This window comes from Periophthalmus magnuspinnatus, chromosome 3 (genome assembly GCF_009829125.3).
Source record: "Periophthalmus magnuspinnatus isolate fPerMag1 chromosome 3, fPerMag1.2.pri, whole genome shotgun sequence".
NCBI classification, from domain to species: domain Eukaryota; kingdom Metazoa; phylum Chordata; class Actinopteri; order Gobiiformes; family Gobiidae; genus Periophthalmus; species Periophthalmus magnuspinnatus.
The window spans coordinates 32,643,493-32,668,706 of NC_047128.1; the positions used below are offsets into that span (position 1 = coordinate 32,643,493).

The 25,214-nt window shown below is 39.5% G+C and overlaps 2 protein-coding genes across 2 annotated transcripts in view; one reads left to right on the forward strand and one right to left on the reverse strand.

Annotated features, from left to right (window-relative positions):
- On the forward strand, window positions 1-8,535 carry kif28 (kinesin family member 28). Its single transcript, XM_055229970.1, has 28 exons — window positions 1-60; window positions 1,458-1,649; window positions 1,710-1,760; window positions 1,866-2,018; window positions 2,916-2,951; window positions 3,046-3,165; window positions 3,416-3,523; window positions 3,590-3,744; window positions 4,133-4,244; window positions 4,313-4,380; window positions 4,601-4,743; window positions 4,813-4,934; window positions 5,007-5,097; window positions 5,163-5,223; window positions 5,298-5,421; window positions 5,486-5,630; window positions 5,691-5,809; window positions 5,883-5,990; window positions 6,087-6,183; window positions 6,307-6,425; window positions 6,507-6,577; window positions 6,644-6,778; window positions 6,854-7,020; window positions 7,112-7,206; window positions 7,285-7,411; window positions 7,492-7,610; window positions 7,682-7,801; window positions 8,518-8,535. Exons 1-28 carry the CDS (start codon window positions 4-6, stop codon window positions 8,533-8,535), a joined length of 3,033 nt encoding a protein of 1,010 aa, XP_055085945.1. The 5' UTR covers window positions 1-3.
- The window catches only part of LOC117391273 (frizzled-3-like), a 21,908-nt gene continuing 4,663 nt past the window's right edge, over window positions 7,970-25,214 (reverse strand). The window contains exons 3-11 of the mRNA XM_033989018.2: window positions 14,921-15,117; window positions 14,270-14,572; window positions 14,025-14,187; window positions 13,629-13,928; window positions 13,199-13,450; window positions 11,008-11,156; window positions 10,798-10,912; window positions 10,065-10,228; window positions 7,970-9,713 (exon numbers count right to left, since the gene is read on the reverse strand). Of these exons, the coding sequence (XP_033844909.1) occupies window positions 9,491-9,713; window positions 10,065-10,228; window positions 10,798-10,912; window positions 11,008-11,156; window positions 13,199-13,450; window positions 13,629-13,928; window positions 14,025-14,187; window positions 14,270-14,572; window positions 14,921-15,117 (1,866 nt within the window). The 3' untranslated portion in view covers window positions 7,970-9,490. The remainder of the gene's footprint in view (window positions 9,714-10,064; window positions 10,229-10,797; window positions 10,913-11,007; window positions 11,157-13,198; window positions 13,451-13,628; window positions 13,929-14,024; window positions 14,188-14,269; window positions 14,573-14,920; window positions 15,118-25,214) is intronic.

The window sequence follows — 25,214 nt, forward strand, 5'->3', positions numbered from 1 at the left end:
CACATGGACATGCAAAAGGACTGTGTCAGGGTGGCAGTCAGGGTCCGGCCCTTCAATAAGGTAATACTCGGAAATACTTGGAAAGTTTTATTGTATCAACTGCTTTGTACCTTATGTATTTTTCAGTGTCACTGGATACATTTGACAGCCAATTACCTTTGACAAACAAAAGTACTTCAGTAGAAAATTCACGTCTTAAAAAGCAGATTATGGGTGACAGTAGTAGAGTGACTGTCTCACATTTGAAAGGATGGTAGTTAAAGGTGCATTATGTAACTTTTTTGGTTGTCTACATGGAGATGAAAAGTACTTTGATAAAACATTGATAAGCAAAAACTAACAATTTTGTCTGGACCCAAAATTAGTGCGTCTTACCTCAGAGAAAGTTACTCAGCTCTGAGGGGACGTCACTTGGCAACAGCAAAACAAACACAGCATCACAGGTACACTAATAAAATAATAACAAAATGACTAATTTGATGGATTTCAATCAGTAAAGTAGTGATTGGAAGAGAATCTGGGTCATGGTGCACCTCTTATGATATGGTTCTGTGTTGTGTTCTGCGTTGTATTGATGACAGAACTGGACAGCCCAGTCCAGGTTCAGAAGGTTTACTGTTTAACAAAAAGACAAATTACAAACTGCTGAGTGTAAGATGGTCAAACCAATATTCCTCAGAGAAAGATGCACAGGTCTCATTTTGGAAATATATACATGTGATTTTAAATAACAATAATACACAACATACCAAAATATGACTGTATGTAAACACATCCCAGCTCATTTGGATTTAACTGGTAGGAACAGATACATAAAAACAAGTACAACAGAGTAAAAATATTGCACCTGTTTAACAAAAACAACAAACAATAAAGAGAAGTAAAATAAAAGTAATTTAATAAAACATTGATTTAGCAAAAGACAATAATTTGGTCTGGCCCCAAAATGAGAGTTTCTTACCTCAGAGAAAACCAAACCACACCAAAACAAATCCTCACAGCATCACGAGTACACAAATCAAATAATAACAACAAAATAACCTATTTGGTGGAATTAGATCATACATAGTGACAGAATGTTCCACTATACGGCATTAAGTGTTTATAAAATTACAGGTTATCAATAGAAAATGCATTGAAAACCAGCAAGTTTTCTGTGAGTGGGATAGTCTTCAATTGATGTGACCCTAACTTGGTCCAGTGGAGACAAGCAGGTGGCAGAAAAGTTACACAATGCACCTTTTAATCCCAGGAGTGTATACTAATCTGTGGCAGGATACCGCAACCACCTTGTCTATGTATGAAAGTGGTGATTAATTGTTGTCTGTGGGGTCTGCTGTACAGTTTGGCAGCCAAGTCTCCATCAGGGCAGCTGTACCTTTGCATTATAATATCGATATATATGTTGATTAGTGAAAGTGCTGCCTCTTGTAACAGTGTTCTTGACCTTTCCTCAGAGGGAAAGAGATGCTGGAAGTCGCTGTATCATCTCCATGGTACCAAGCTCCATCACCATTCAGGATCCACGTGACCCTCAGAACCGACGCTCTTTTTGTTTTGATTACACTTACTGGTCTCATAGTGGCTTTATACAAGACGACACGGGGAAATACCTGCCTGAAGATGCAGGGGGGCGCTATGCTGATCAGGTATGTTAATATCACACCAATTTTATCTGACATACTGAATTACACTTTCTATGTTTGTAGGATAGTGTGTTTCATGACTTGGGAGAAGGTATTCTGGAAAACTCACTACAGGTATATAACATGTATATATTGTTTTGATTTTATTAGAAAGCACTTGATTGGAGTGTTCTCTATAAGTAAAGATTGATTGTGGGTTTTAAATGTGTTGTCTTAAAGGGATACAATGCCACTCTTTTGGCCTACGGGCAGACGGGTTCAGGGAAAAGTTACTCGATGATGGGATATGGTGCCAACAAAGGATTGGTTCCCAAACTTTGTGAGCGGCTTTTTGAATCCATCAGAGAAAACCAGGACACAAGGCGTTGTCAGGTAAACAGGGACGTGCACAGATGCATTTCTCGTGGTGCTCGGAAAAGATCAGTTGAATAAATAAAAAATAAAAACAACATAGCACTTAAGTCAGGATACAAAAGCTTTAGGCTGGACTGGAGCGCTTCTCCAGTGTGAGGCTGCGCTCACTGGAGCTGAGGGCTGGGGCTCCACAGAGAACCATTCATCAGTCTTTCTAAAAGGGAAGTGAATGACAAGTATGGCATAAAAGTAGGTCAGTTGTTATCGTCTAATAAACATTTGCATGTTATAGTCTAATAAACATTTGCATGTTATAGTCTAATAAACATTTTTTAATGTGTGTTCACCTGCCCAGTGACTACAGATGGAAAGTAGCAGTAGCTAAATCATATTTTGTAAGACTTTGTACATGGTCCCTGACAAATAAAGAATAAAAAAAGAAAGAAAGATGTTTTGAATCTTGGAGAGAAGTCGGCTACTACAATGACTATATCTCATTATTCTGTATCAGACTGCTAAAAAATAGGATTTCTTCACCTAAAACACTCCAGATTATAGGAAATTACATTTATTTTAATCAAAGCTCCTGGGGAAGGGACCCTAGACCCCCTTCACATGTTCCTGTTTTACTCTGTCTTTTGTCATTTTTTTAAATATCCTTGTTGGTCTCTTAGCTCATACACCTCTGCACAAAGCTTCACTGCTAAACCTCAGCAGGCACACACCTAAAAGTCATCTCTAAAGAAGCAAAATCATTTTTGCTTACTTCTAAAATGTTCATTTTAAGCACTATGGAAAAGTGGCCATTTTTCTAGGTTGAGCATCTGCCCCTCAAAATGCCTGTGCATGCCCCTGCAGATAAAAATAAAATGTTTACAATTTATCCATAATTCAGTTTGATGGCGCTCTTCACAGGTGTTTTTCAGTATGTTGGAGATCTATAATGAACAGGTGCGTAATGCCTAATTTATTTTACCTCAACTGATAACAGACATTTCTCTACTTCACATGTATCTGTTGTTTTTTTCCCCTTTTAATCGTGCAGGTGATTGATCTGCTGTTCCGCGGCTCTCGAGCTGCAGGTGGACTCAGAGTCAGAGAAGAGCAGAACAGAGGCTTTTATGTGGAGGGCCTCCGCACTGTTCCCTGTGAAACTGCTCAACAGGTAAACACATTACACTAGCCTTAATAATGAACAAATTATTATTATTAAGAATGATTCAGGTTTAGTCACTACATCACTAATGGTTTTTAGGTATTAATTAAGTATTTGTCATTATGATCCAAGTCTTTGTGCAGTTATTATAAAGTGTTCACCAATATTTTGCTAAGCTTTGTGAAATCTAAGTCTGGGTGTGTCTTTATAATCACCTGCACGCCCAAACAATAGATTTTGCTGTTATATCTCTATGTAGGTGGAGCAGCTGATGGAGCAGGGCACAAGGACTCGGACGACTGCTGCCACACACATGAATGCAAACAGCAGCCGCTCTCACATGCTCATCAGTCTACAGCTAAAACAGGTACAACAATTTAATCCTGGCGTTAAACTGTCTTTAAATGTTAAAACGAGGCTGTATATTTTGCAGATATTTTCAAAAGAAAGCACCACAAAGCAATCCAATATAAACCTGGTGGATTTGGCTGGCAGTGAGAGGCAGCGGTCGTCTGGTTCTGAGGCAGACAGACTCAAAGAGGGCCTGGCCATCAACCTGAGCCTCACCACACTGGGAAACGTCATCAGGTCAACACTTTAACCACATTAGTTATTTACGTCACCAAGTTTCCAACCAGTATTTTAAAAACTGATCATGTTTTAAGTGAGAACAAAACAATTTAATGCATTATTTTTCTCATCTAACTTAATAATTCTTATCTAACAGCTGATTTAAGTTGTTTTAAACCCAGATCTGCATATTCTCTGAGCTCTAGACTATCAGGGCAGGTGATGCAGTGCTGTTACATGTAGGTACAGAAAAGATACAGTAGTAGATTAGGACAATTTTTGGGATTAATTACAAGTACATGGCTAGAATTATACTCAACAAAAAGGACAATTGCATGTTTAAAAATGCAGTTACAGTAACGCACAGTATTTGTAATCAGTTACTTTCCACCGCTGTGTGTTCCAGTGCCCTCGCAGATGTGGCAGTGGGTAAAAAGGTGGTGCACATCCCTTACAGAGAGTCTATTCTCACCAAGCTTCTGCAGTCAGCTCTGGGAGGAAATAGTCGCACTGTTATGGTAATTTTCTTTTATTTGTTTAGAGGACTGTTTAGACTGAGGATGAAATTCTAAATTAAACATTGCAGATTGCTACTCTTAGTCCTGCTGATATTTGCTATGAAGAATCGCTCTCGACTCTGCGTTATGCTGAAAGGTAAGGGATTTTATTTTTTTGTTTCATGTAATATTTAAGTATATAAAATAAGTATATGAGGAAAGATCTCACAATTTTAGTGGAGCCTTAGATCTATTGTTATTGTAATTTAAGTGGATGATAAATAAAAAGTGTCTGACATACTTTAAGTATAGTGCATTGATACATTATATTTACACTTTTTATTGATCCACAAAAAGGAATTCCATTTATTATTCAGGGCCAAGCGCATTCAGAATCGAGCTGTTGTGAACGAGAGTCCCACTGAACGACTGGTCAAAGAGCTGAAGGCTGAGAACGCCAGGCTCCTGCAGAGACTGAGCCGACTGGGACAGGAGGGGCGCCGGGCCAGTGATGAGACCAGTAAGATCCCACCACACAATCAATAAGCACCGATACTGCGATCGATAACAAACAAATAACATGTTTCAGAGGAGATTCGACAGCTGCTCACTCACAATGAGCTGCAGATCAAGGCCATCCAGACACTGTGGGAACAGCACCTCCAGGAGGCGCTAAAGGACTTGGAAGAGCAGTATGCCAACATCACAAAGGTGCATCACTCATTCACATGCACTGCAGATAGAGAGTTTGTATCTCCTTCTACATCTGCTGTTGTGCTGCAGGAGAGAAGGATGATGCAGATGCACCCCTACATATTGAACATAAATGAGGACACTCAGCTGTCTGGAGTGGTTAAACTATTCATACAGGAGGGTGAGTTAAAATCTCTGATGTGTGTTTAGATCATTTTGCTCAGAACAGCTCTCATTATATTCTAGGTGAATGGGATGTGGGCCGCAGTGACTCCTCCCCAAAGTCCATCTCCATCAAAGGACTAGGGTATATCTGTGGTAGATACAAGTATTTAAGAAGAGCATTAAATGCACTTTGGAACACTTTTTACTATTTATCAGGATACAAGAGCATCATGCAGTTTTCAGAAACGAGCAGCGTCGTGTCACGTTGACACCGGTGGCAGGGGCAAAAGTGATTGTAAATGGTAACACAATATGTCAGACAACTGTCCTGAAACATATGGTTGGTTTGACAACACTGTTAACTTTGGTATGATGCAATCTATCTGACACATGTTTTCTTTCAGGACCGGTTAATTCTGGGTTCTAACTGTACTTACCTTTTCATTGGGTTCCCCTCGGAGCGTGGGGGGGATGACTGGAACAGTTATGACTACGACTACTTCCAGGCAGAGCTGGCTACAGCTGAAGGCATTCATATTGGTGACCAAAGTTTATGAGGACAAGACTTTGTTTGGTATCTTTTAATGACTATACCTTGAATATTTGTAGGTGAGTCAAGCCTTGGGTCAAACCAAACTGACCCCAGCCTCCTGGCGGTCTTCTATGATTACATTAAACTAATGCCTATGGTGACGGAGGCAAACCAGATGAGCCGGGAGCTCAACAAGGTTCACCTGAAGACACTTGTGTCATTTATTGGGGCGATGCATTGTTTTTTAAATGTGTCACATTTGTCAGTAGGGTGTAGAGTTTAAACTGGAGATCAAGAACCTGGTTTTGTCTGATTCCAAAGGCCATGATCTGAAGAAAGATATTGCTGTAAGAGTCACTACTTTGGGAAACAAACAGGTATTACAATCATATGTATTCCTGTAAACAATAAAGTTAATCATGTTCATCTTTACCTTTAAATCTTTTTACGTTGTTTTTTCCCCTCCTCTCAAGGTGTGGATGTGGTCTAAGGCAAAGTTCATAAACCGTAAATTCCTTATGGAAGAAATGTATCAGCAGCATCAGACAGCACAGAGGGAAGAGAATGTACGTAAAACTACTCTTGGTCCCTACATAGTTGTGTTGAGATTAGCATTACTGTGGTTATGATTGTTTTATTCCCTCACCTGTTCATGCACATTCTGTCCTCAGGGTCCTCAGGGTTTTTCTGCAGCCACCTTCGCGAGAGACCAAGATCCATTTTGGGATCCAGTCGAGCCCCTGATCCTGGGCACCGCTCACCTGTGGCTCCAGACTTTGGCTTTTCGCATCCCACTAGAAGAACAACTAGAGGCCTGTTTAAAATGAACACGTGAATGTAGTAATGTAGATGAATATTTATTTAACTGAAGACATGTCTTTGTGGGCGTTCAGGTTTTAGGGTCTGAAGGAACAGAGGAGGCCATTCTTCAAGCACAGTTGGTTCCCTGCTCTTCCACAGGACTGTATGTTTCTAGTACACATAAGCATATAGTAAAATCTTTTTAAGAGTGTCCCCTCTGCTCCATCAGTCCCCTCAGTGAAGATGACATCCTGATTGACCCATCAGAGCTACTGGGACGCCGCCTGGACTTTCAGGTGGTGCTGGAGCAGTGCTGTGGTCTGCGCTGGATAAGAGAGGCCCACAACAGAGGCGTACAAGTGGGGTAAGCTACACATAAGTACATACTTCATACTATGCAGGGCATTATATATAACTGGTTTTTCATCTAACTTTACAGTTTCAAATTGTTTGACTGCTCCCAACCAATGTACACTCCGGCTGTATGGCACAACATTAATCCTCTGTTGGATCACCGAGTACACTTTGCTTCACTGCAGACGTCTCAGAGTCTGCTGGACTATCTGCAGAGCAGCGCTGTCGTCCTGGAGCTCTGGGGTCTTCAGGGTGCGTTCATCCTTGACATGAGCTAAATGGCAATTATGTATCACTTAAATGTATTTTCATTTATTAATTTAAAAATGTTACTTTATTTCAGATGGATGTGCAGAACTCACATCTACTTTGGATGAGATGATAATGACATCAGATGGCATCTTCATTATTGATAAGCCAGGCCCTGCTGATTCTGGAGTAAGTTTATTATGAGAAGTTAATTCAATATTTCAGTGCATCATTTCCACTGATGGGTTTTCAATATTTGTGAGTCAGTCTTTGGACTGTGACCTGAGCAGTTCCTTCAGAGTCCTTCAGAGAGAGTTAGAGGAGATGAGGAGTTTGAATTCTTTATTGAAAAAGGAAAATCAGAATTTGAGAGAACAACTCGCTGCCAGGAATGGTAATATATTTTTTTTATTAAATTAATGTGTGGAAGTCACACAAAAGAGTAACTGAGTGTCTCTCGCTCGTTGGTTACAGGTGGTTGTTCGGTTCGGCCCAGCTGTGATGCAGACTTTGCTCGAGCTCTGAAGATTTTCTACCACAGTATGACGTCAGTGCGAGCTCAGCTCCAGCGTCTGCGCAGACACAGGCCCAGTGTACGCTGTGATGCACTAATCATACAAATACAGTTAAAATCACTTTGACATGGATGTGATGTTATTTGTAGGAGGAGTCAGACCTGCTGGGGCTGCGGTTCTTTGTGGATGAACAAAGTCGTCTGATGAGAAACTTCTCAGAGCAGCTGGAGGAGTGTGTTTCAAAACTCAAACAGGACGTGGCTGCGATTGTACGACGCAAAAGAGAAAGATCTGAAATATATATGTAAATATTTCTTATTATAAAACTGAGAATAACAACTTCACGTTAATACTACTTGTTGAGTATATACTGCCATTGCTGAAAAAAAAAACAAACGTAAATTATCAAACACTTAAGACAAATAGGTCTTTTCTTTCAAATTTATTAGAATGGATATAAAAGTAGTTGTAACAGTTTAAAACTGCAAATAAGTTAAAAGGCATGTACATTTAAAAAAAAAAAATCACAAAATTATACCACCAATGTAAATGTCACAAATGCAGTTCATTACAAAGTCGTTTGTACATCAGCAAAAGTACAGCTTTTCCAGGACATTTTGTAATGGATCAATAAATTAAAATGAGCATTCATTAAAATGGTGGTATACAAAGTCATCAGTAAGTTTAGATGGTACAACATTATTACAGCTGCTATAGGTCCAAAAAGAGAGATGAGATAAATGTAATGCAGGCAGTTTGGGACACTAAAGGCAAAAGGATGTGAAGCACACTGTGATTTAAACAATTGGCCTCAGTCACATAATTGACCACTAGTGAAAAGCTAAAAAGAGATTAATATTAACAGAGATAATTTGATGATTTACTAAACTGGAGTTAAGATTACTGTTGATATAAATGTTAGGCATGTTTTAATGTTGAATGTTTTGCATTATTGTATAAAACACCCTGTTTCCTATGTGTGCAGATCTGTGAGTACAGCTGAGGTAGGTCCATTAACATTTCACCAAAGACAAGAGAAAAAGACAGAACTGTGAAAAAAGCACAACATGGAGGCTTCACAGTCACTGCTAATAAAAACCAAATCAACAGAAATACCATTGTCACAGCAAGTACACTGTTGAGGATACCACGATTAGCCTTTGATAAGTAGCCCTCTAATATAAATATTAAAGGTTCTTCAATGTGCAGATATGAGGCATCAAGAGAGAAAAACTGGTTTATAAAACAATACTGATGTCTTTAAGAGAGTTTTATGAGATACTGAAGAACAGTGTCTTTCTGAAGCTGCCCATTTTGTTTTATGATTGGAGCCGGTGTTAAACTTTTCTTAGAGACAAACAGAGCTAAACCACGTAATTCAAGTGCATGCACATTTCACTGTGACTCCCAACCGTAGTCCTCCCTTCTCTTCACACAGAGTTTTGTAGCAGTGAGCATTACAGCCCCACTTTCATACGCTTCACAGCTTAAAATTGTTAACCACAGGCCCATATTTGTCACCCATACAGTGCAAGATAAAACTATTGATAATTGAGTTTTTGGAAAATTAAGAGAATAAACTGCAAGACATACTTTCTGTCTGTAAAAAGTACCAAAAACGTTGATTGTAACAAAGGCATTATTCTGTATACCCTGTAAGAAAGGACTTCTCCAGTATTTCCCAGTCCTCAGAAATCCCAGATCTGAAAGTAAACATATGACTTCAGTTCATCATTGTCCCAACGTCTTGTCTTTCACCAAATCCCTTCGACTTGATGTTTCCCCCCATGTTTTTTTCAGCTGCAGAAGTAAAAAAAAAAGTATTCACTGCAGTTAAAAACCCCGTGAACAGCACATGTGACCACAGCGCTCCGCAGTGAACAGTCCTAAGTGCCATCAGTGATGAGAGGAAACACACACAGCTCCTTGATTATTACGAACAACTTTTAAAGCAATGTTCAGGCACTGGTTGCATCGTTGTCTGGGGCTGGCGGGTCAAGCGTGATGGTCCCGTGGGTGATCACAGTATTTGAGGCTTCAGGGGTGTCCCGTTGACTTCCTTGTTTCGAGTGGTTGTCGATCTGATGCAGGCTGCTGTGAGCGGACGCTGGCTGCTCAATGGGTGGCACGGCGCTGCGTAAACTCTGCTCGTCTGTAGCATGAGGAGTCACCGAATCATTCCTGTCGATAGTGGAATAAGTTAAAATATTGACATTAATATTGACCCCCCTCTAAATTAATTAAGTATTTACTGAACCTGAATTATTCTTAATATTCTTGACTATTTGTTCATTATAAACTAAGCCTTTTTTCATCTTTTATTACGGCCGCAAACAGTGTAGTTATTATAAAGTGATAAGTGACATTTGCAGGAGCGTACCCATGGTCCCACAGTCCCAGTAAATCCATAACCCCCTCCCTCTGACCTCTAAGTTTAACCATTACCTCAAAACCAGGCCCAAATCTTAACCATTACCCTACAAACCAATAACTGTGGGCACATAGAGTCGACTCCGTGGCTGCTGGCTCTACCTGTCGTCTCGTGGGCGTCTCTGGCTGCCATGATAACTGGCCTTGCTGTGGACACTGCTGCCTCTGCTCCTGGTGGACGAGGGATGTCCGTGATGTGCCCTTTGTGGTTTGTCCTGGTCGTCAATAACAGCCAAGTTTGTAGAAGAGGCATGAGTGGATGTGCCCTAAAGATTAACAGCAACAAAATAATATGAATTATTAAGTATCAAATTAATTATTATTCAAGTTGACGTGCATGTGACAGGTTTTCATGTTTTTTCTAATTATTATTGTGATGCATGGGTATAACCTGTGGTAAATATTTATCATAGTTTTAGTTAAGTGGTAGTTTCTGAAGACAATTTTTGAAAAAAGTTGAAAATTGCGTGCTGAGTTATAAAAAGAAATACGGGTACCTCTATATGTTACAATTTACACGCAAGGATCATGAATTTCTGAGAAGAGGTAAAGGTATTGTCATAAATTTTTATTGGTCAAATCTTATCTGTTGTGTAAAAATGTTTATAGTGTGGATACTAGGTAACAGCTATTGAATAATTTCTAAGCATTTGTTTCTCAAATCCAACTAGGAATTGTACTTCCTTAGATGACTAAATTGTCAAACTAGGGAAAACTTGTTAAGATTTGTTGTAAAATCTTAAATATAATTATGGTAGCTATGTTTTAGCGAAAAGAGTATCCTACACTGTCACATATTTAACATAATTAGTGTGTTGATGTCCTCCTGTCCCACCTGTGTGGATGTTCCTCTTGACTTGCGGACCACAGGTGTATTTGGTTCACGCAGTAAAGACTGGGTGAAATCCGGCTGCTCCTGAAGAACCTGACGAGATTCATTTACGCCACTGCTACAGAGAACACAATCACAACACATGTTAACACACGTTAACCGCTTCTAAGCTCATTAGACACACAAGGGAATAGATTTGATGTGCATTCTTACTCTTTACGTCTGCGTCCTTGAAGAAAATTGGCCCATTCGTAACAGGTCTTCTTACTTCCGACCCAGAAAACCGAGGGAATACCAACCACCAGCATCATCAGATATTTAACAAGGAACAAAACCATAATTGGATGACTGGTCTGCTCCACCTGCAGACAATTCAAACAGATGTATGACTAGAAGAACAAGTTAGGAGAATTATTTACACAGTTGCTGCTTTCAAAACAAATGCTGGCCAATGTTAGTTGTTGTAAGTTGAGTACGAACATTTGAAAAGAATAAAAGATATGTTTATGCTAACATAGTGTAGCCCATTCACCACCAGAGGGAGCAGGAGTTTGTGTAAAATGCATCCTGAGTGAAAAAGCAAGATGTTATATATGTTATATAATAGCATTACCACTCCTTTGTGCATTGTTGTTTACAAAGTGAGACAGGCCATTGCTACAGTTTGACCACTATTATATACAAACAAACTGCAGATAAGTTTATGCTGATCCACAAACGTCAAACTTTATGAGTTTTTTGCTCAAAATGTCTTTTCCTAGCCTAGGTTAGAAATGTGTAAATTACCTTCAGACAAGACACATCACTGTCAAATATTTAATTAAAAAGCATGAAGTTGCAGCTCTTAACAAGGCGCATCCCTCAGGGGCAAAGATCATGTAACATGCAGCAATAATGAAATTCCAAAGCTACCACCGGACTTAGGGGGTCTGTCTTTACGAAGGTCCACACACGCACACAAGTAACACAAGTGGCTGCACCTGCCCCAATCCTGTCCACGACGACTGTCACTCACACCTCTGACAGCACTATGATCTCATTATCAGAGAAAAACACAAACAGATAATGCACGAGTCTCGAGGTTAATCAGTGAGAGCAATTCAGCGCTTTCATTACCCCTATAAATGTGATACCAGCAAAACACAGATAAAAATGAGCAAGGAAAAGTGTACCAAACGATCTGATCATCGCTATGGTATCGGCAAAATCATTGTTAAACACTTCTAACATTTCTGGTGGAGGAAAAGCCACTTGGATGTTTCCACAGAGATGTTATTGTTTTACCTGCTTGTCTCCATGAAGATAGACAAGTTTAATGCTATACTGCAGAACATTTCAATCAAAGCAGTAACATCTGCATAGAGACAGAAACGTGGTGGATCTTCTACTAGAAAAGTTGTATAATGTCCCTTTAAAGTGCTTCCATTTTTAACAGGGAGAGCTGTGTATGCATGTGTATGTATCTGGACTGAGCAGGTTTATTTTGGTTAATAATTTAGAGATGGGTTGTATAGAATAGCACACCCCCTCTACTCTTCATAATAACTCCCACAAAGGGCTCATAGACGGCAGGCAGCAGTGCATGACCGAGCAAGTCCAAAGCACAGAGTGAAGAGGCACTGAAAACAGGAAAAGCCAGAGACACAAGGCGTAAATAGTACTGCTGAGGTACTGTATTTTATCTTTCTACAGGAAGATTAACTGAGGTAATGATGCACAAAGATATCATTTTCATTATTCAGACTCTAGCCAAGACTTTGCCCAAATGTAATGTATGAGATTTTCTAGCTTCGAGGTGTTATTTGTTATCCTTTCAGCTGTTCTGGTTAAAATTTGGCAAAGAAATTAATCATGAATAATACAGTTTTATATTTGGTCTGCACTTTTGCAAAACGGAGGCCTATTGTTAGATATAAAAAATATCTAGAAAAAAAAAAAAATCTGGAAAATAAATCCATAGAAAGTCCAAAAAAATACAACTTTCTGTAAATAATTTTAAATGTACAGGGTTAAACTACATTTGCTATGCAGGACAAGTAGAGGAGTTACTTATCCAAAAACTGAAGTGTTTGTTATAGTTTAATGTATGTTAATACATTCAAATAGACCCCAATGACCCTAAAGGGTTTTAAGAAGACAAACGTATTTTTAGAGGATGGGCTGGGGGATAAGGTAGTGATGAATGGTGAATATTTGTCAGAGTGTGTCCAGCAGAGATGACAGAACCCATCATCAAGACATAAAATAGCCCAGAACACCCGGCCCATGGGTCTTCTTTCCTCTTCAATTATTCATTGTTGAAATATGAAATTTGCAGAGTGTTCATAAAAGCATTTAAATTTGAATGAGAATGCTTATATTTGTGCCTAGGGCCATAACATGATTACATTATTAGTGTGAATACCTTATATGGGCAGGGGATGTGATAGAATCGGCAGTTCTCCTCCATCCAGGTTGTTTCCCAAAGCGTTCGATAAGTGTGTTCATAAAAATAGCAGCATATAACAGTGACCAGGGGCACCAGGTACAGCACAGAGAAGATGCCCATGCGGATCATAAACTTGACCAGTTTGGTTTGGTTCTCCTTCTCGAGAGGGATCTCCATCCGGACACGGTTTAGAGCCACAATGCCCACTAAGAGCAAGGCCACGCCCACCTGAACAGAGAAATTAGGATTTAGTACAAGAAATGTGAGTTATCAGCTTTTAGAAGAGACTGTAAGCCCAAAGATTACTAAAATACTTCTGGGCATATATGTATAGTTTTATCCCCCCACATACATATCTATCTGCTTGTTCTTTCATGTACCCACTCCTTTATCGCACTGTACTCACCGCCACGTTGAAGCAGAGCGGTGCCAGAACAAACCACCTCAGGGTGTCTATGTCATACAGTCCTATGAAACACACTCCACTGATCCCATCTCCTTCAATTTTGTTGAGGGCCAACAGGGTGACGGTCAGGGCCCCTGGGAGGCCCCAGGCCACCGCATGAAAGAGGAGCGCTTTCTTCTCTATGGCCTCGCTGCCCCATTTAGGAACAGCAGCCAGGAACCAAGTGATTGTCAATATGACCCACCACACAGAGCCCGCCATGGTGAAGAAATACAGCACCATGAAGAACAGGGTGCATACCTGAGGAAGCCAAGATGGTGTCAGATATTTTCAAATATAACAGGTTAGGCTCTTTGAACTTATTAAAGCTCCAGCAGAAACCATGGTGCATCTTACCTTGTTGTGTGAGCCCTGGGTGATGGTTGCAGCTTTGAAATGGCCAGGGTTGGCTGCGTTACATGCCACCCGCTCCTCCAAAAGAAAACCAAGGAAGAACACAAGGGAGACCATGACGTAACACACAGCATAGAAGATGATTGGTCTCTCTGGATATCTAAACCTATAGACAAACACATCACCTTTAATTTTAGACAATATTACTAATGCAATATATTCTAAAATGATCATAAGGAGGTTCAAACCTTGTAACATCAATGAGAAATGTCAAAAAGGTGAAGAGAGTTGCAGACAGGCAGAGGACGGATATAACCCCAATGAAGTAGCGCATAAACGTCAGCTCTTTTTGGCTGAAATACATCGAAGGGCAGGGAGGAGAACAGTCCTTCCTGCCCATAAAGGAGTACCCCAGCTCAGGGTCGATCTTCAGCTCTCGGGGACACCAGAAACCATAGTCCCTCTGCACCGTCAGTGACGACTGGTCTGTGGGCTCAGGGCTTGTCTCCAAGTCCTCAGGGCGCGGGTAAGACTCATCACAGTCTGGAAACCTGAACAAGACAGAAAGTCCTCACTTTTAAAAAGTCAGCTATGTCTGCACTAGGGATGAATGATTTGAGAGTACAATTTTCAGACAAACATAAATGTATACACAAATTGTTCACCTTGCCTAGCTTACACACACAGGAGACACCCAGCAAACACTAAATACCAGCCAAATAATAGTTTAGAAATAATAGCAGTTTTTACACTAAAAAAGACCCTTTGGAAACAGCCCTTTTCTCCACAGAGATCCTAATATTGCCTAAACAGTTGTAGTTATGTGATTTGTATGTGTGTCTGGGACAATTTAGAGTGCTATTTAAATGATCATTGACTAGAGGCGATGTAAAACACACCTGCTACACTCTGTGTCTTCTGGCCAGGTCAGGCCAAACACCTCCATGAGTTTGTTGCACTCGTCTTTGGCGCGCTGGCAGATTCCTCGACATGGCATGGACACTCGGCCGTATTCTGTGCACACCGGGGCATACAGGGCACAGAGGAACATCCTCAGGTCAGCGCTGCACACCAGGTTTACCAAAGGATGGAACGGCTACAGGAGAGAAAGAAAATTATTATATACCCAAAACAACAATGATAAGAATACATGAGATGTGAGCTTTCTATAAGGTGTTTTATGATTCCTCTGTTTAATGCAGCTGTCTGTTCAAACACAGACACTTTCCCCACACACTTTTATTGGTTTGCCTCCATAAAACTGAGTGAGTGACAGCTGAATACAACCAATCACAGTGAAGTGTGAACTTTCAGAAGTAGATGACTTTATTTACATCTTAAAGGTAATAGACCAATACAAAGTGTTCATGAACTGTGATTAAATAGAAATTTCAATCTGGCTCCAGAAAATCGTGACATTACTTTTTTGCTGCATCGCCTTCCCTAACTTTCTATAGTCCAAACATTTCATACATGGTTCTCGGGCAAAATTGTTATGAAGTCTATGAAGTTTGTACTAAAGTACAAACAAGCTATGAAAATAACCAAACTGAACTGTTGACTGGCTCATATTAAACCTGAAATAGCCATCAAAGACGATGAAGCTGGAATGTGTTCACTGCTGAAAGATACATATATCTGTGTAGAAGCTCATGAAATATGTATAGCACCAATCATATCACCAAACAAGCTTTTGAAGTGGGGTTCTGCACAGACAGGCTGCAGTCACAGCCATGTGCTAACACACTGAGCAAACAGACAGCAAGCTAATATACATTCAGCTCCCAGAGGAGGCAGCGAAAGGTTAAAGAGTCAGAGGCATCAGCAGGCAGAGGATGATCACGTTTCTATCACGCACAAATGACCAATCTTCTGGAGTTTTTTTTTAAATAAGAGAAGTTTAAATGTTTATACATGGATTTGTAATGTTATGAACGATGAGGATTATGTATGTAAAAGAAATGTTCAAGGCCAAGTCATTTTCAAGGTCACACTTTATTGTGTTAATGGTTTAGTCTTGGGACAAACATCAATAATATGGAAACATCAAGAGCCTAGAACGTTGTAGACGGTCTACAACAATGGACACTGCAAAGCCAAATGTTCAGTTGTGTGAAAAGTAATTAAAATGTTTCACAGTTTAATATTATATTTAGTGAAACTCACAAAAGGAATCACAGCAGAACTGTCGGATAATAAATGGAGTGTTATAAAACAAAACACTTGACTGCATAGCATCACTGTTCAATTATCACATGTGAAAAGAGGGCACTTGGAGTGATTACTCACTACAAAGGCTATCTCTTTACAAACTCAGTGAATACATCTGTACAGAGGGGCATGGCTCAGTGCTTTTGTGTGTGTTTTATGTCCATATTTTGAGTACAGTCGAGTATGTTTTGATCGTTCTCAATTGCGGTGCTCCAGATCTACACATAGGAGATGCTGCACCAGTAAATGGGTGCACTGGTGCATGAGAGCTGTGACATAGTTTTCAGCTGTGCGCCCATATACACGTACAGTGAGTCCGAGCCTACACACAGGACCAAACCACTTACTGTACTTCAATCATTTACATCTGGGTGATTTCTCTTGTATGTTTGCACGCAAACTTTAATCTGTCACAGACACGGAAGGCAACAACTACGCCTGATATGATTGGCTGGAAGAACTAGTCCACATAAAACCACCAAAATGTTTATGTAAAAATAGTAATATTTAAATAGAGTAATTCATAATTAAAAAAAAAAGCTCTAACGTCAGTTATTTATATATCATCAATAAAATATGTTGTTGAATTTCATCGTCTTTTAATCTATAAGAAATTAAAGTTGTAAGGTAAAGTGCTGCTTGTTGGTATCTCAGTGGTAGTGGCCCTGACTGTGGCCTGCGGCTCCACTTAGCCAAGGAGCAGTGGTAGTTTTACATGAGAGTGTCCGGTGCCGCCAGGATGGAGCCTTTCTTCTTGTTTCTCCTTACAGTGTGTGACGTCTTTGTGTTTGAGCCCATTTCGCCTGTTCTTTTTGGATATGTGAGGTTATGTTGTTGTAAATTTCACTTGTGGCTTTTTAAGCAGGTGTAGCTGTACAATTATTCTGTCAATCAATGGCAATTGCCCTCAACAACCATCACAAAGAGAAGATTATTATAACCTGTCTTAGCTTTGCTCCCATAGACAGAAGAGGAGCTTAGGTATCATGAAATTTGAAAAGAATAAAAGAAATACAAGCTGTCTTTACATGAGTTATCCACCTTTATACATTGTTATTCTTAATCATTCTCCATTAACCTTGGACAACTGAGGCCAGAGCCAGACATTCTTGTTATAAATACACTAAAAATGTTGAATAAAGTTACAAAAATGTCTTCCTGTCTGCTAAAATTACACAACAACTTATAGCAACTTACCCTACCCATGAAGATTTGTGTGAAACGTTTTTAAATTGTAGCGTATTTCACTCATCAACATCAACGTCTGATACTAATTACTATTCAGCCCTCAGTATGAAATTACTTCAACGAGACATTTCCCTCTAAAATGTTATAATGTATGTTATTTAGGACGACTAATTGCAGGCTTTGTGTGAGAGAAGAGAGATGCAGAGTAGTTTTTTTGACAAGGGGTAAAATGGAAAAAAGGCCCCCCTGAAAAGTCCACCTCTTGTTCAATAGAGGGATTAAGTTTCTTTCTCCTCATTCCCTCTCGCCAATGAAACCCATGGGGAAGGACAGAAAAAAGAAAAAAATCAACAAAGAGGCTAAAGGAAAAACGTATATACATGTGACATATATGTTTTTGTGCGTGTTCAACAGACAAAATCGTAAATGTCAAGAAGGTTGTAATATACGGAAATCCACTGGTTTGACCACAAATATGATTATCCTATCATTTGAGCATGACAAAAAAAACATTAACTGATAGAGCAATGAATGTTTTATTTAGTATTTGTGGTTTACATACATATTTTCTTCTTTCCAAAGCAGTTATGCAAAAAAACAAAAAACAAAACAGCCACTTTGCATTTGTGCTGTGATAACAAATCTTCCTTTTTGATGTGATTCATTTTCTACGGCAACGATGCTTGAAGAAATCCACAGTGTTGAGCATTACCCCTTTTCCATAAATGCATTTCCATTTGCCATAGTTGTTCTGTCATTGGCATGTGTGCGGCACGTTAGTCGCCCAAAATCCAGTTAGACTTCACTCAATGCATGTATGAGTTTCTGCAGAGTTGGCTGAGGACAGAATGAAAAGGAAGCAGGGAGAGGACTGCAGTGGAGTGGAGAAAAGAGCTCTTTCCCGGTGGATTAGGGAGTCAAATGGATTGGAAGAAGTGTTTAAGAGTGAGAACCTGAAAACATCCAGAAAATGTCAGCAGCTTTGTGTTCTGATCTGATCGAGGTGGCAGAATGTTGGGTCTGTGCCCCCAAACCAACAGCCAAAAGCCCAAAAGCACCCGAGGATAGATGTAGCAGTGTATTTAAATGTTTGCAATTTCTGGACAAAAGCTTATGTTTATATTACCTTGAATACATCCATATTATTATAATTCACACTAATAACAATTTTACAAACAACTTACAAAAATACTGTTCTTTATATTCATCTAATTAGTTAATTTGGGCAAAATTAGAATTCTCAATATTTATATTACAAAATGATAATAATGGATTAGCCTTATACAGCGCTTTAACAGACGTTCAACAATTTTGTGCATTATTCATTTATTCCACACTTGGTGGTGGTAATCTGCTACTGCAGCTACAGCGGCCTTGGGGGAAACTGACGGAGGTGAGGCTGCCAATCTACATCCTCAGTCCCTCCAACCAACACCAACACTCACACATACTATATTCATACTAGACAAAGGTGAAGTGTTTAAGAAAACAACACACTAAAGCCACTGCTGCCCCAGAAGATGAAATTATAGACAAAAATGTACAATGGTTCATCTTAATAGAGAAAACTATGGTGACTCTCCATAGTACTTTTACACTGGCCTACACTGTATGATTGACAATATTGATCAAAAGAGCTGCCCATAAAGGGTAACATAACATTTATACTAAACAAATGGTATGAAATACAATTATAAAAAAATATAATTTGTGCTATAGGAAACACTGCTGGTAACAATGGTGACTTATAGTATGAATAATGAATGTTCTGGTGAACATAGAGTTAAAAAGGTCATCTGCAGGATACAACCATCCACAGCCGATCGCAAAAGAATAAACCCTAAAGCAATGAATATATAAATGATCATTTCTCCTCTGCCAACTGCACTACCTGGTGATTTTCTGACAGCAGAAATGTGGGAATTTGTAGCTAAACCTGCCTTAAGCCGTCATGCACATGTCCCCTGTAGCCTTGGCTCTATTCTTCCCTCGGAGCCGAGGCTGTCTGTGACCGGTCTGAGCTGCAGGGACACAACACGGACACAACACACACACAACACACACAACACACACAACACACACACAGGTCCTCAGCACAAATCATGTCAGACCAACTGTACCTGTGTCAGCAAACTGGCTGCGATATCTGCATCTGCATCGCTGTTAAATTTGTAAAAAAACATAATTTTAGTAACTAAAACGTGAGACACCGTTATTAAAACTAGAGACTTATTAAACAGGTGTGTTGACAAAAATGTAGAACAGAACCTTTTCTGACAGGGTTTAGGAGCGTCTCAATCTACCAAATCTTCAAATGATGAAATGTACATTTGTACATGTGTATAAGTTTTAACGACCAAACGCAAAGAGTATTAAGCCTTTTCTGTGTATTTGAAATAGTTTAAAATTGTAGTATTGAGAGTATTGACACCAACTGCTATTTAACCACAACAATTTACCTTAATGTGACACGATGTAAAATATAAAACTGATCTCTCGAACCTTTAAATAAATTAAAAACAAAAATATAACATTCTGATATAGCAAAATGTAACATTCATGGCCTTCATGTTATCAGTTAAATTAATTAAGGCTAATATCAAAGGTGTAAAGTGCTTTTGTGCTTTTTGTTACATGGCCAAACCTTTCAAAATAAGACAATATAAATACAGTTGCCAAATCTATATATTTTCCAACTTCACAAAACTGCATGTGAGTACTGTGTTGAATCTGTCTGGATTTTAGATTAATCCTCAACAGAAGAGGAAAGAGTACAAAGCTCATATGATTCCCCACCAGCACCAGCTCGTGGCTTATTTCATATACTTTAAGTCCACTGTGGTTATTACTTTTGCCTCTCATTTGTGGATTCCCTGTCTAGATTGCAGCTCCATATTGAGACTGCACACTCCATAATGCAGTATAAATACATTTATAGATATATTTCACACTGCTGGCGCTTCCACTGGGACACATGCACAGTAGCTCTGGCTGTGTGCCTGCCTCTGCTCTCCACAGCTCGGGGGACAGACAGGCGTTGGTCATGAATAGCCAACTGAGCAGACCGTGATGCTCTTGTCGCTAATCTCTGAATAGACAGTGAAGAAAGGGGCACCCTTCTCTCACACTCTCTCGCGCTTTCATTCACTCCTGCGTTTATCCGAGACCAACCATCCTTCAGTCACAAGCTGGAGACAAAGCCATTAATAGCATTCCCCTCCACGTTCACATCCCCTCCTCCTCTCCTCCCATCTTTCTTTCTTCAATTTTGTGTTATTTTCTTGGCATGCGCAATTACACTGACATGTGTCCTACCTCTCCACATTAGCATTCATAGGCTTTTGTGCCTTTATTCTAACTGTCATTTCATATTTGAAGAGATGGCTTTGCAACATTATTACTGTACAATATTAGTCCAACTACACACTCTGGTCCCAAGCTCTGATTTATAGAAAAAGACGGGTCAGGGAGTGGACGGCATCTGACTTAAAACCGCTACCAAACTAATATGGACATCTTGGTATGCTAGAAGTAAAAGTGCCAGAAAGGAAAAGATCTAATTAAACAAAATTACTACTCTGTACCACACAACAGGTGCTTGGCAGGTTCTATATAATTTTATGGGTCATGTTTTTGCCTGTAATTTGTTTCATTGATGATTCTGGTAAGTCTGTAAAGGACAGACACTACTTAACACCCTTTTGTCGTTTAGACGAACTGTTTTGTATTGAATCACGTCTGCTGAAGCCATATTTAATTGCAGGCTGTACTTTGCCAAGCGTCTTCTTCCCAGAACTGTCACTTTGATTACGCATTGATGAGGGGAAACAGTCTGAGTTCAATGAGGGGTTATCATCCAGCTTTGAACTTCCTCGTAGTGTAGTTTTGAAGTTGAAATCATAGCAAATGAAACCTCCACCAGGATGCATTCTAAATAAGTGCTTCCTGTCCTGACACAAAATGTTATTTCTGACTCGTTAAACATCAATGAATCAATTATACAGCATTTATGAACAATTTAAGTTGCTTCTTTTGTCTGTTCCTGGCTTTTTCATGTAGGTCTGAACACTTGTAGATTAAAACAAACACAAGATAATGCTAATAGTTTTTAGAAAATGGAACAGAATCTGCAAACTTCATCAAAGACTTTGGAAGTAACTCATATTAATTCCTTTGTCTGACGTGATAACATGGCTGCATCTCACCATCTTTGTGCTCTGTTTTATTCCTGATCATGCACTCACCCTCACCCCCTGCTCCCCCATTCACACACACCTCACCCCCACCTCCCCCTCCATTCCTCGTCCTTCCTGGAGGCCTATTTAACTGCCATGGCAACAGGTGATGTGGAGGCGCTCACACAACAACAGCTCAGGGAGAACACACAAACCCTGCCACACACCCGCATTATAGACTGCTCTAAAAAGGGGAAACCATCCAAAAAGTATGCCCAACAAGCTTAAATAACGAGCGACAGAGAAAGTGTGAAAACGAGAAGAAAGGACTCGGGGGAGCGAGGCGAGAGGGTCAGCCTCGACAATACAGAGATGGTAACGGCAAAACAATGAAGCCCAATGAGAGGGCACCCACGCATTTCCTCACCTCAGACAAGCAATCTGCATGTCCATCTGCCGTCATTAGATTTCTTTATTTTTTATTTAGCACTTACAAAATACTTCTGTTGCTAAAAATTGCTTCATGTTTAATTATAGTTTCTAAATGACAGGAAATACCATTTCATTGGCTCCTTCATATTAAGATTTTTCTCACACAATTAATTAAAATCAATATTGGATTTGTGCGGCGGTGTTCATTAGAGCTCTCTTTCCTTTTCAGGGTGTAGAAATTGCTGCTCAAGCATTTATGATAATCCTGCATCTTGTCTTCACATTTGTATGAATCCTTCAATTGCATCATGAGTACTAAATATCAAGTAGTATTAATGCTATACGTTTTATATATGAGGGGATGCCAGACAAGTTTTGGTTCACATTTATCAAAGTCATCATTATTCCTCTTATGCCGACTTGTAATGGGGCCACAATAAGTGCATTTTATATGAAAAATATCTGTCAACAAATATTGAATACCAAGATATTTTTATCAAGCATCAACTCATCAATATACATAAGTCAGACTCTGTGTATTGACATTCTGAACATTGCACATACTCAGAGTGTGTGAGAAGGGTGCACATGTCATACATTCCACTTCACAGCTGTTTCGGGAGTAAGGAGACCGCTGTATATTAGATTAATATCGAGCTAGTATGTGGTTAGCATCGACAATAAAAGCTCCTGTTAGGCCTGACATGATAAAGTTATCCTTGTCTTGCTCCTGTACAGTGCGTGACAAGGGATCATTGAGGGTTAGTGAGTTGGAGAGGGCGGGCTTAGCACTGAGGGTTAAACATTACTCACTCCACACACAGTTCCCAGGCCAGGTCATGGGTTCAGATTAGGATCTTAAGACCCGGATAACCCATATTTATGTTATATCAGCATCATGAAGCACAACTAAACATAAGGCACCACAACATGCATGTGGTGATGATATAGTAGAAATACAGTGATGGAGTGAAGGAGTGAGTTTCTCAGAGGGAAAAGACTGTTGAATTTCAGGCTAGCAATTAGGAAATTGGAAGAGCTAATTACTGATTAAATGGCTGATGTTTCCATAGTTCTTATGTGTTTAATTTAGGATAAACAACAGCATAAATACGGGTAATTAGTATACAAGATGCACAGTTAATTAATATGCATGTAACTGCCGTCCAGCTGCTCAGTTTGGTTTTGCTAATGATCCGAGCACATATTTTACCGTGATCAAAAACAAATGTATGAATTCTGGCCAATATAAGCTTTCAAATGTAAGATACCTGCCTAAGATTGTACTTGGCAATGAATATGAAATATCAACGTAAAATCTGCACACACAAAACACAAAACAAGCCCTGAAACTTTGGTTAAACTTGCATTACCAGGACATTTCCTAGAGCATGCTTCTTTTATAGACATTCATAACTAAATTTCTGATACTGTGCCTGGCAGAAGAGTGTCTATCCTGAAAGTATGCACTTGGGCAAAGTGTGAAATGTACTAAAGTGCACTTGGTTAACACTTTCAAAACATCAACAACAACTCCCGCACATTATTTCACACATAGAAATCCTGTGAAGAAGTATAAATTATGCATCGCCATGTAGAAGCATTTTTGTGTTGTCAATTTCAATATAGGCCACAAAGCACTATTTAAGCAATGAACAATCCCTTTCAAATCTCCCATTCGGCATTGTGGAGCTGGATAAGCGGTACCGGGAGCTTTGCTGATAGGAATGCGTTGCCAAAACCAGCATCAGGCAGTAGCTTTGTTCCACGCATAAATAAATGATTGCTTCATTTGGACTGACTGGCTCTATAGATCCTGCCAGAATGAGCAGGATAATCAACAGGAACTTTAAAACTCTACAAGAACCAGTCTGTCTATGTGTAAAAAGGACCTGCAGCCTCTTCAGATGCTCTCAATACACGCACATGGACATACACACCAAGCATAACACACCTCAATGAGTAGCCGCGTATTCACACACACAATGAGACCCCATACTTCAACACAAAAAGCCTCAGCTCTTTAAACTTGGCACACACACATTGTTTTTGAGGGGGGGACCCTGGTAACCTCCTTCTGGCCTTTCCCGAATAGTGCAGTTAATTTGAAGGACAGGACCCCATGCTAAGTGTAACACAAACACCACAGACGGCCACGTCCAAAGACTGGTGATATTTATATTCTGCCTTCACATAGTCTCAAGACTCTTTTGAAGGTACAGAATTAACATTCAGCCAATAATGCCCCAAAATATGTATAGTGCTTACATTCTTCATTGCATTTATATATTATAGTCTACTATTGAGCCACATGATTGCTCTGAATGGTGACAACTACTGAGTCAGAAGATAGAACCCAACATAGCTCAATGTTTTTATTCAATAACTGGGGTTTTCCGAATATCCCGTGCCACTTGTTTACCACTTGTGCAGACGTTCTTTGTGTGAATACATGGATTTCAGCTCCACACATTTTGCCATATAAACTACGGATTGACTGATATGTATTTTTTTCAGCCGATAACAACATCCGACATCTGTCTAACAATATAAACATGTTTAAACCTATGGTGAGGCCTAGAAATTGAAGTAAAGTGAATGAGATGAAGTTCACAAACATATACTACCACCTATTTCGATTAGGAATAGAAGAAATTATTAGAAAAATAATCTGCCCAGTTCTTTTCTAATACCAAAAATGAAATAAATCCCCAAATATCACCAGTTATACATCCATATGGTAACAAATAAAATGTGTTTCATACGCCTCCCCTCTTACATTCTTGATAAAATAACAATTCTATTCAGCTCTCGGATCACAACATAACACAAGAAATTAACATATAGAATTACTGTTTCTTTGTTGTGACATGATCCTGATGAATGTCATGCATAATCCCTGTATGTCTAATATGCACAGACCTCAAGTAATGTCATGACCCTCATTGCGTCCTCTGGGATTCCTCAAACGCTGCAGCAGATGGGCAGAGCAGGCCACACAAGCACATTTAAGTCACACATTATTAACCCAACGTAGGTATACAAACACCATGCACATGTCATAAAGGCTGGACTCTGGACTGGACTTTACCAATATACTATGGAATTAATGTTTGTTATTCAATACACTACACAAATTACACCTAAAATATTATGGTGCAAAGGAGCTGAAAGAAAACCACACTGA

Excerpts from the sequence above, each read along its gene's own strand:
- kif28 (XM_055229970.1), top strand. The coding sequence starts at position 4 with ATGGACATGCAAAAGGACTGTGTCAGGGTGGCAGTCAGGGTCCGGCCC. Across the intron at positions 4,744-4,812 it reads CCGGGCCAGTGATGAGACCA|AGGAGATTCGACAGCTGCTC; the intron begins GTAAGATCCCAC and ends AACATGTTTCAG. Across the intron at positions 6,426-6,506 it reads CACTAGAAGAACAACTAGAG|GTTTTAGGGTCTGAAGGAAC; the intron begins GCCTGTTTAAAA and ends GTGGGCGTTCAG.